General features: G+C 34.0%; 1 protein-coding gene across 1 annotated transcript; it reads right to left on the bottom strand.

Annotated features, from left to right (window-relative positions):
• Positions 1-7,970: 7,970 nt before the first annotated feature.
• LOC149771323 (uncharacterized) lies at positions 7,971-10,536 on the bottom strand. Its single transcript, XM_089948632.1, has 3 exons — positions 10,477-10,536; positions 8,931-9,274; positions 7,971-8,093 (listed from the first exon to the last, which is right to left on the bottom strand). The coding sequence occupies exons 2-3, from the start codon at positions 9,266-9,268 to the stop codon at positions 8,087-8,089; spliced, it is 345 nt and encodes a 114-aa protein (XP_089804758.1). The 5' UTR covers positions 9,269-9,274; positions 10,477-10,536; the 3' UTR covers positions 7,971-8,086.
• Positions 10,537-11,911: the final 1,375 nt, after the last annotated feature.

Here is an 11,911-nt window from a genome sequence, read left to right as displayed (position 1 = left end):
GCCCAGGGATACATTATTGTGGCCTACTTGTGTTGGTCAGATTGGTTAGTACTAATATATGGGACAATGGGTAAAGATTGTATACTTTGAACTGGAATACTGCAATGTGACAGATAAATTAATAATTTGAACCTTTGCTGCATAATGACAATGTTTCTAAACGACTGATATAAGCGTGATCGTGCCGATACATTGTTGCCCAGAACGTTTATTACATATGATATCGTCTATACAGTTTGAATGTAACATTTCAGCAGATGACACAGATTAAGCTCTTGTGATTTCGGTATTGTTGCATTTTGTATACTATCATTTTCCTTGAATTGTTTCCGTTTGTTTTCATTAAATTCTTGCCAACACGTTTCAATTTTTATTTCAGATTCAACTCTGTGGTAACGGTTTCTCTTGTGCCTATATAACCTTTCTGAGTACATTGATAACATTTCTTTATTTTCAATTGCATCGTGTTCACTATCAATTTACGTTACAAGGAAATGTGTAAGAGCTATTAATATAAGTCTGAGTTTGAATTTTATTGATGAAATTTTATTGGTGAGAGCCATCTGTGGTGTACATTGGCAAATAAAAGGACCCATTTCGAAATGTTCTCAAAGTCCTGTTTTTCAATGAAAGAAAACGAACACCAAAAGAAAAACATTAAATCAGTCAAGATAATTTCATCACTGACCAAACCATGAACGTTGTTGTCCGATCGATCTTAAAATGAGAAATTGTCTCAAAATATACGCACACTTTTATATTGGTAACTATTTTAGCAAGTGTTTTTCAAGGCACAATTGCATAAGAAATAATCTATCTGTAAATTGTCTCCTTCAGAGATGCTACGATATGATCGTTCTCAAGCATGTTGTACGGTATTTTGATATTCGTAAGTTTATATAAGATATTTTATCTCTATATGATTAACGGCTATCAAGCTAACACTCGATGCATAATAAATTCTACCTGAAACGATAAAAACTCGGTTAAATATTGATTTCATATGCTGTCATGCAATCATCTTTTACTTTAATATGCAAACTGCCTAACGTGCTGATTGGTAAGCGTTTGGTAATACAAACGTACGTTTAGTTTTATCTCTAATGTATAAAATTTTTCTGAATGTGACTTACCCGTATATGTGTTCTTTAACTAATCAATTCATGTCATTTCACAGATTAATGTCTTGAACAATATGAAGACTTAATTCCAATCACCACTGTCGCATGCCCATGCTAAATACTTAAGTAGTGCTGAAAAAACGAAGGGAAGATATAAATGAAATGTAATGCTTTCATTTTTTAGACCAGTCCCCTTCAGCAAAGATGATTATATCTGGTAATTTGTTTCTTGAAGTAAGTCTTTGTCTGCCATATATAACATTTCATCAGCTGAAAATGTTATCTACTATCCAGTACTATTTTATATATTGGTTGTTGTTGTTGTTGTTGTGGGGTTTAACGCCATTTTTCAGCACGATAGGCTATACATGGCGGCCAGTATTAATGGTGGAGGAAGAAACCGGAAAACCCCGGAAAGAACCACCGACCCACGAGAAGCTACTGGCAAGCTTTCTCACATTGGCTGAATCTTAGACTCGAACCGCCGCAGACAGAGGTGAGATGGCAGTGATCCGTAACGAAGAGCGCTTTAGACCACTCGGCCACTCGGGGCCCCTATATTGGTTGCAATAACGACTGAACAAATCTTTACAAAAGCAGATAGTGACTGCGCAAAACTTTGTGTGCAGTTTAATGTTTTTCTGTCCCACTAGCAAATTTGTTTGTGTTTTCTCAAATTACTTCGGGTGAATGTCTTTATTGTTATGACATACGTGTTTGTGTCTGTAAATAAACATAATAGACTGATATCGATAACCATAATATGCATTTGCCTATTATATGCCAGTAGGAAATTCACATCCAGCTCATCTACTCCACACTGATAAGTTCAGCTAATTCAGCCAGAATGAAAAGTAATTCTGGTAACTACTTTTTTAAAGTGAAGGTTTGTTTATAATCTGCATCAATAACCAGATTTCGAGTTGTTGTGAAGCCCTATTACATAATAGTTGTGCTTATGAAACAGACAAAAGCAAAACAGCAAACCGAAAACCAAATAGACAAGCAAATATATTGCTAAAGAGGTGTGGAAAAACACTTTTTAAATATTGCTTGCTTCCCTGGCAGATTTAATGTCCTATAAAAGTTGGTGTAATGCTAGTGTGAATGGAAAGAAAAAAGGAAGACAAATAATGGTAAGGAATCTTTAGAGCTAACGATAAGCTTTCATGTTGTGAGCCTTTTAACATTAGGACACATACAGCTTCATTTTCGTAAAGTAAGTTTCTTTTTCGTTCCAACTAAATATGTAACATTTCGAAGACTCGTTGTATAATGCTGCTTAATTTAACACTTGTCTGACACGATATTAAGTTCAAATATCACAAATCGTTTTGAACTGTAAAGAAAATAGGAATATGGTCTAAAACATACATAATGGTTATTGTCTCATGTACAATAAGTATAAAAAATATACAAACATATACAAACAATGCAGACGTTTAGTGTTACCGCAGCTAGCTCTCCATAAATGCTGCCCGAATCTACCGAACTCCACCGAATCTACTGAACTCCACCGAATCTACCGAACTCCATCGATTCTACCTATTATACCGACTCCACTGAATATACCACATTTACCGACTCCAACCCAAATATAGTCATATCCTTCATATCCAAGTCCTCTATGCGCGCCATATCTACCATATAGTGGGACGTATCCACCATAAAGAATAGAACCACATTAGCCACATATTCACGGTCGCCACCTCCGTAGCAAACATGGGGTTCACATTGACCTAATGCGACTCAGTGGAGTTCAAATTAGGTATGTCTTTAAACTCTATAAGAAGGAATAATGGACGAAACGAGTAAACAACCTTGCAGACAAATTTAGAATTTCTATTAAATTAGATTCTGGAGGCAATTAGTGCCACCATAGTTGGTCTAATAGAAGCCTCCTTCTAATTAACGGTCACTGCCTTCTTCACCTCCAGAAAAGAAATTTCCTTCATTATCGAAGCTCAGTGAGTATGGTATGTCCAAAAGTAAATCAGTAGGCAGGTAATCAAACAACTTTTACAAATATAAAAGCAACGGAATGTACCTACGTTCACTGTCTAACAGTGTTGTACGGTATTCAACGACCCCTCTTTTTTGGAAGCTGCACAGCCCTTATAGCGTCTATTAACATAATATAATAATTGTATTCCACATGATTTCACAAAAGTTATGACTATTAATACTAGAGAATAGCAACGTAGTTAACATTCAGACAAATATAATAATAGATGTATTGCTGTCAGGACAATCGTCCCAATATAGTTGAATACATTGTACAACAAAAATGTTTGCCATCAACTTTTTGATAACTAGATTCAATGAAGAATAATCAACATACCTCTGCCATGGTTTGTTCAAGACACTGACAATTACTATGCTTAACATAGTTATCACATGTTTGCATTCTGTTTAACGTTTTTAGTAGGGTCATATTACTCTACAGTCAGTATTCATCTATATAGTATATTCCTTATTTAATTGGAAAGTTTAAGATTTGTCCTGCTTGCGTTGGGGATGTGAAGCACACAATTCCGTCCATGCAAATAATTGATTGGAGAAAGGTGTTATGTTTTCACCATTGGTATTGAATATGTTCAGAAACTTTCTCCACGTGACATTATGTGAATCTTACTTTCATTACATGAGATTGTTTGAATCTTACTTTCATTACATGAGATTATGTTAATTTTACTTTCATTGCATGAGATTATGTGAATCTTACGTTCATTGCATGAGATTGTTTGAATCTTACTTTCATTACATGAGATTGTTTGAATCTTACTTTCATTACATGAGATTATGTTAATTTTACTTTCGTTACATGAGATTATGTGAATCTTACTTTCATTACATGAGATTATGTGAATCTTACTTTCATTACATGAGATTGTTTGAATCTTACTTTCATTACATGAGATTGTTTGAATCTTACTTTCATTACATGAGATTATGTTAATTTTACTTTCGTTACATGAGATTATGTGAATCTTACTTTCATTGCATGAGATTATGTGAATCTTACTTTCATTACATGAGATTGTTTGAATCTTACTTTCATTACATGAGATTATGTTAATCTAACTTTCATTACATGAGATTATATGAATCTTACTTTAAAGAGATTATGTTAATCTTACTTTCATTACACGATATTGTTTGAATCTTCCTTTCGTAACATGGGATTAATTGAATCGTACTTTCTTTACGCGAGATTATATAATATTTTATAGTATGGGTGCCTTTGGACTGTCCGTGGACACATAGGTCACTGCCTCCAAATATTTATCTACGGTAAGGTTAGCGATCTTTTTCTTAGTGTTCTCTGTTACGTTGATCTCTTTTGATTTTTTTTATATTTTTGTTCTGTTAGAGGCACAATTTCCACATGTTTAAATTCATTTGCCTTGCTATTTTATTACTGTTTATCGTGTATTGTTTCTGCTTGTATTATTCAGATTTTATCCATAATCCAATGTAACTTCGTAGATGTTGTGATCACCTATATTTGTTGTTGACAGACTGAGATCATGTTAATGATAATTGACATAATGTTAATTCATAATTGAGATAATGAGATAAATGAGATAATGTTAATTCATATCACGATCATAGTATGTATGTTTTTATATAGAAATATGTGATACATATCAGTCGGTTCGACTGCATAACGCTAACAAATGATTTGTTTCAGTTGAGTTATCTCTCTTAAATGCAATGCAGTATCTGCTTCTGCCCTTTTCAAATTGACAATCCAATATTGGTCTCAATAACAATGTGAGACAAGCATCCAAAGGTCGCATGGCAAGTATATTTCTTTCTACCAATCATCTGCATTGAGGTCTAATGAAAAATAATTGGCACTGGGATACTATACATATTCTGCCTGATGTCAAAAAGACGTCTAGCACTATGATAAAGCATATTTTGTAAACATTATTAACCTTATGACGTAAAACAAAGATAAGAACGTGTAACTGACATTTGTTATTTAGGTATACTATTTCGGGAAGTTTTCAGATAATTGCGTAAAATTGATTATATAGCAGAAAATAATACTACAAGAAGGCAACATCAATTGGAACGATGTTACTAAGAAAACCTAAAATGTACGATATAATCTGCATTCTTAAAAAAAACAAGAGAGTGATCCATTATTGTGTAGCGGTCTGTAATAATTAGATCTAGTAGTCTTGAACACATGAAATAGATGAATCTGTTTGCTCAAATATAATAACAATTGTCATACTCTGGGAAATAAATAGCGAGAAAAATCATAAATAGTCATTGTTATAACAGTACGAGAAGGCAAGAAATATTTAAATGATGAGACGTCATAATGTAAAACCTTGTCATCGGCCTCACATATTACACAGGCTGCATATTTAGGCAGATACGAACAATGGACAACATAATATATGCAATATGTTAAAAAATCATTTTCAATCATTACACAGTAGTGTCGGAAATTATTCGAAAACGGAATATATTATTGCAGCATCTGATTCCATTTCTAGATCATTTGGACGTTTACATTTTATCAGTTGAAACGTCCCATTGATAATTATATTAAGCGTTGTCGCTGTGTTTTTGAGGGTGATCTCATTGTATATTGCATATAGCTTTGTACCACACGATTCAACAAAAGCTATTGAAAAACCAAATTTGTGACCTTGCACACAAAAGGAATTATAGTCATGTTGCTATTAAGGCCGTTATTTAAAAACATTGTAAAAATTTGTGCTACAGCATTACCCCGTCACAATTTCGGATGACCTGGATGGTTTTAAGAAAGAACGCTGAACAGACGTAAACATCTTTGGTATTAAAGAACCTAAACTATTACGTTATACACTTAAAGGTATTTATCAACATAAGGCTTTGAAAACATTTCAAAACATTACTAGACAATCACGTACTCAACCACATTGTTCGGTCCCGAGTTGATTGGAATGTTCAACGGTTCTTCTACTTGCAATATGAAGGTAAAGTATCAAAGGGATTCCATGTAAATAATAGAATGGTGCAATGGTTCTTCTTTAGCCTTGGTATTTAATATTTAAAGGACAATTCAATAGTACGTTGGATCAACATCACAAAGGGTCTACATTTGCCACTAAATGCTTAACATTTTACAGTTCTTCTGTATTTCAAATTATATTGTAATATTCTTGCAGGCGGAAGGAGAGTACCATTGATTTGTGAACATTACTCATTTGAAATTACATTTACATACAAAACACAACAGTCAACATATTTTCAATTACCATTGCATGATTCTATTTTTCACAATGGTCCTATAATTGATTACCTCAACAGCTAAATGTGTTGGGGTTGTATATTTTTGGAATCCAATTTATATGACGTTTAAGAAATAATGAGATATGATAGTCTTCTGTACTAGAAAAAATATGACTTGAAGTAAGTTTAGAAAAGTTTTTCGGAATGTCAAAATAAAATTATTCAAATCTTATTGCTTTACATTCTAGTGCGCATCACAATGGATATAATTCAGTATATAAAAGTAATTACCATTTCCTTCATTTGTCGTGGTTTACTATGAATCGTTTAAAGTTAAAAAAGTGTCTCTAGTGTAATGCTTTCGGTTTTGCAGAATAATGAGAACGATTGCGTTGTCAATGACGACACGGGTCTAGTATCTGGGGAACTATGACATTCTTTTTTATTTTCAAATAATCGATAGATCGACTAAACCTATCTTTCAATGTTGTACATTACATTGTTCTTAATAAAGAGAGACACATTATTAGTTGTTATACTTATCTGCATATTTGTACATAAGACATCGATGTCTTTCTAAGTATCAACCATATTCATATTTTAGGTTAGATGCATGGAACATCAACTTTGCATAAAGAACATTTGTTCCCTTATCTCATAGATCTAACCACAGTATTGTGGCATCAGGTGCTTTGCCATTGCACTGTGTAATAAATTGTGGACTTTCGAGATCAACGTCTTCTCGAGTTCCCAGGCCGGTTTGAACGTAGCAAGTTATCTGTGATCACCATATTAATAGTACTAATATTAATAGGAAATATTGATATTAATAACAGGCTGCCCAAATGCTATAGTTTAGGAGTCAACTGCCATGTAAATGATTACCGTTATTCAGTTGGAAAATAAGGGAAACTTTCAATTATATTTCGTTAACCTAAACGTTGCATGAAATTAAATTCTGGACAGATTGTGTGCTGCAGCAAAGCAACCGAATAACCGCAGATAAAATTTAAAACAGAATCTCTCTCCCCCCTCTCGCTCTATCACTCTATCTACACAAACACACATACACTCACACAAGAACATATAAATCTCGAATAAATTGGAAAGTTCGAATGTCTTTTCCCCAGTAACGTAAAGGCGCATAGGTGTTACTAAATCAGTCTATTGTACAGATTGATTTTGTCGATGTGGCTCAGTGATGACAGTATCTGCCTTGTGACAGAAATGGTGAGTTTTATTAACACTATGGTATAAGTGCCTGTAGGCTGTATTTGTGTATCTCGATACTAAACCTTTCATGTGTTGGTGTTAAACTAATTGCTAAAGTCATTCTTATAATCATGTAGCTTGTTTTATTATGTCATTCTTTTCAATATCGATAATTAAAGATGAAGCGAACAGTGTGTGAATCTGCTGGATAAAGATGATGATGAAATATTCCAAGAAGCCGAGAAGAGCTGTGCAGCCGATGTGCCATATAAACGTGTAATGTTCCTATATGAACACACACACACACACACACACACACACACACGCGCACGCACGCACGCACACACACACACTTTTGATCAAGTGTGCCAAGAGAAAATCAGATACAAAACTTCATTTCTGTAAAATAATTTTATTGGGGTAATTCGTCAGATTAAAGCTAGAATAATACTTCAAGGCGACGTGTCCATTTAGTTCAGTTGAGTAACATTCATTAGGTCGATATATTCTTCTTAATATCTGTAAAATAAAGAAATGAAGAAATGTTTGAAATAAATTTTCTATTCTTTGTTAGACCAAACATAATTCAATTTATAATTACCTAACTATTGTGAATCGTGATATGTAAATGATTTCTATTTTACATTGTTCTAAGGGAAGTATTTAACTTATCTGTATATGATTCAGAAGTTTGCAACTCACATATTCGCTTCGAAGATATTTGCATTTTATGTTCAGCAAACGGATAAATGACTTTACAATACATGACCTGAATTTACAAATAATTATACTACGTTTTACTTGGATAGTTATCAGAACACTAATTTCAAACATATATTGTATTATAATCTGTATCAGGAACATATTTGTTATATATCACAGATAAATAATACTTAAGTCAAAACCAAACAACCGAACAAAATGAGGAGTGGAAACCACGTTATAAATATTGCTTGCTTCCCTCGCTGGTTTTATCCTTTATTTAGGATCATGCTATTTTAAGGTGAATGAAAAGAAGAACTAATAACTGTGGCGAAGCTATTAATCTAATGATAGCGTGTTATGCCAGTTGCTTCAGAAGTACGCACAAAGCATCCTTTTTGATGAATAAAGTTTGTGTTTGCTACTAAATATGTCTCTTCCTTTTAGAATTATCGGGCAATTCTGTCCGATTCGCTAGTTTTATAATGCATGTAAAATACAAATAAGTACGATCTTTAAAAACTGTGATGATAAGTGTAAAATGGTTACAAAATTACAACAAAGATATATGTCTGATATGTATCTAGAGAGTCGATACAAAATATGTAAAACATGCAGACGGAAATTTCTTACTTTCCCTAGCGTTTACCGTACCTGTATCCTCCTAAACCACCACCTAATCCGCCAAGACTACCGAAACCGCCCCCATATCCGCCATATCCACCATATCCTCCGCTATATCCACCGAAACCTCCATATCCACCAATTCCACCGTAACTGCTGTATCCTCCATATCCACCTCCTAAGGCACCTCCGAAGCCACCTCCTAAACCACCGCCCAATCCACCTCCGAAGCTACTTCCGAGTCCACCTCCGAAGCCTCCTGCGTAGCCACCTCCATAACCACCTCCGTAGTCACCAATTCCACCACCGGGGTATGTAGCAATGACAGCACCTACTATGCAGGCTAGAAAGGCTAGTGCAACCTTCATTTTGATCTGCGAAAGCATAGATGTCAAAACAATATTTTTGTCTTGTGCCGTGGTATAGTTAAATATGTATTTATGTGGTTTAATTATTTACTTATTGCGATAATGAAAATGAACCGTGAGGTACTTTCATATAAACACAGAAAAATACAAATGTCTCTATTAGAATGAAGTATCAGACCATGAGCATCTCGAAAGTTGATCTTCAGGATCCGTTGCTTAATTGATGATTAATTCTTTTGTTACTGCTAAAAAAATCTTTAACTTTGAATACATTAAATCGATTACTTTCGCTTTAAAAAGTATAATGTAGACCAATATTGCTGTGCATACACAATACAGTAAAATTATAAAACAAGATTCTAAAATATCCTTTCAGAAAATTTAGCAAATATACATTACATGATTATATGACCATGACTAAGTTGCAACAACGAAATTGATATGTACATTTAAAATGAGATGTATTAGTATCAAAACAGAAATTAATGATTTGCTTCATTTATCTGAATAATGTTAAAACATTACATTTGCCAAAGCGATACATAGTACGTTGCTTCCTGCACAGTGTATGATGTAAGTCACTTAAAGCAACATGCGACAAACTTATCTTCCAATATATAATGGTGGAAATAAAGCAGAGCAGACAATGTACTTCTTTCATTTGGTTTGGCTTTACATGTTGCTCTTAAATGTTTTTCTGTACTACCTGAAGCAAAGGTACCGATTCTTACAGCGTCAGGAGAGAGAGAGAGAGAGAGAGAGAGCCGGTATAGTGCGCTTGTATGACTGGCAAAGATGATATTGCGATTCAGACCGCACATTTATTTTACATGAAGGGTATTCACTTGCATACTTTTGTTTGAGATTAAGAGTTTGCTCCTATATTCTGTTCTAAAGTAGATGTCTCATCCGTCGTATATAAAAGTATCATATACATCTTAGCTTAGCTAACAAGTAATATACCAAGTTGCTTGAACACCTGTATATATAGGCATATATTTAGAGAAATGCATTAGGATCACGTGTATTATAAATCGAGCACAGATACATCGCTTGTTAACAGATGTGATATGAATGCACAGGCTTAAAGACTATTCTAAGTCACTTTAAACATCATTATTGCACCCGAAAATGATCATTTCAAGATGATGTCATGTACTTTGTTCACAATGTAAGTGTTTCGAGTAATGTGAAATAAAAACACTTACCTGTGTGATTGGCGTTTGAAACTCTGAGAGGAAGAGTAAATTCTAGTCTTCGGTATTCCGGGTTGACAGGCGAACTACTGTTTTGGTTAACATGGTGTACTTTTATACTTTTCACTTACTTTTAACCCTGGAAACATCTGTCAGCATCAATTAAAGAAGAATGATTGATATGGATCGAAATGAGAAAATGTCAAGAAATGTCAAGAAATTTCTCAAGGATAATTGACAAATAGTGACCTTTGGTTGCGCTCTAATTTTTGAGTTATAAATACTCATGTGACTAATATTTAAATTCTAAATACTGTTGTCGACGATCAGGTGATCGACGATCGTAAGGGAAAATAAGGTAGGGTCAACGTTCTATTGCGTACCGTGTCGACAGTTCAAGAAGTCAAATGTCATTTAAACGCGTACCATTATTAATGTGTTCTAGTTGGAGAAGTTCACGTTTTATTTTACCTAAATGTTGCATCAGATTGTAATCTGAACATATCGTTTGGTGGAGGAACACAGCCCAATAATTGCAGGTTAAATTACATATAACATTCCTCACTTTGTCTCCTAGCACATATATACTCACATGCACACACACATGCACAAATCCCGAATAGATGAGAATGTTCGAATGTACTTTCCCCCATAATGGAAACATGCAAAGCTCTTGCTAGATCAGACCATATTAGATCAGAGATTAGGGGTGGTGGCTCCGAGGTCGTTCAACCTGTTTAGATACCGTAAAGGTACGAGTATGAAAGCAAACAAGGGATCAGCTCATGTTAGGTACATTCGTATACCTAGGCAGGAAAGACCTTAGTATGTTTCTGTGCTGGTTATCACCAGAACAAAGACTGTATGCAGCATTCGTCTTATGTCGTTCAAGATGAAAGCAGAAAGCCTAATTCCTTTAATAAGACTAACTAAGTCTGAAGACATCAAGAGATATACATGTTCAATCAATACACCCACCAGCCTCAACTTATTTTGCACCCCAAATCCTATAGTTAATTGAAAGGCCATGCTCCGGAATGCATATTAATGGAGAGAGAGACTTTGATTATGTGTATGAAAAACAACAAAAGGAAAATAAGTTATCTTTCTTTCGGTAGAATACATTTATTGAGGTTCTAGCTAAAAATATAGCATCCAGCAATATATATATATATATAATACATATTAATTGGCAAATAACAGTCTTTTCCAGTGCACTGGCTCCAGCACGAGATCGATTGTGTCGTTAATTGTTTAAGGCAAATACAATAAGTGGAAAACGGAAATTTTATATGACTTTTATTACTGTAGAAATAGTGATGTACATTTCTTTTAACCTCAAAAAACACCTTTGATTTTCTGGATGTATGAGTTTACATTTCATAGTGAAACACGGTTGAAAATATTTATCTAATCAGTTTATAAGTATACGATTGTAATATTCAAT

The sequence above is a fragment of the Sinohyriopsis cumingii genome, unplaced genomic scaffold (genome assembly GCF_028554795.1).
Source record: "Sinohyriopsis cumingii isolate HCF-2022 unplaced genomic scaffold, ASM2855479v2 utg001953l, whole genome shotgun sequence".
Lineage (NCBI taxonomy): Eukaryota > Metazoa > Mollusca > Bivalvia > Unionida > Unionidae > Sinohyriopsis > Sinohyriopsis cumingii.
The sequence above is the reverse complement of the archived record's forward strand: the minus strand, read 5'-3'. Positions and strand labels throughout refer to the sequence as shown.

Excerpts from the sequence above, each read along its gene's own strand:
- LOC149771323 (XM_089948632.1), bottom strand. The coding sequence starts at position 9,268 with ATGAAGGTTGCACTAGCCTTTCTAGCCTGCATAGTAGGTGCTGTCATT.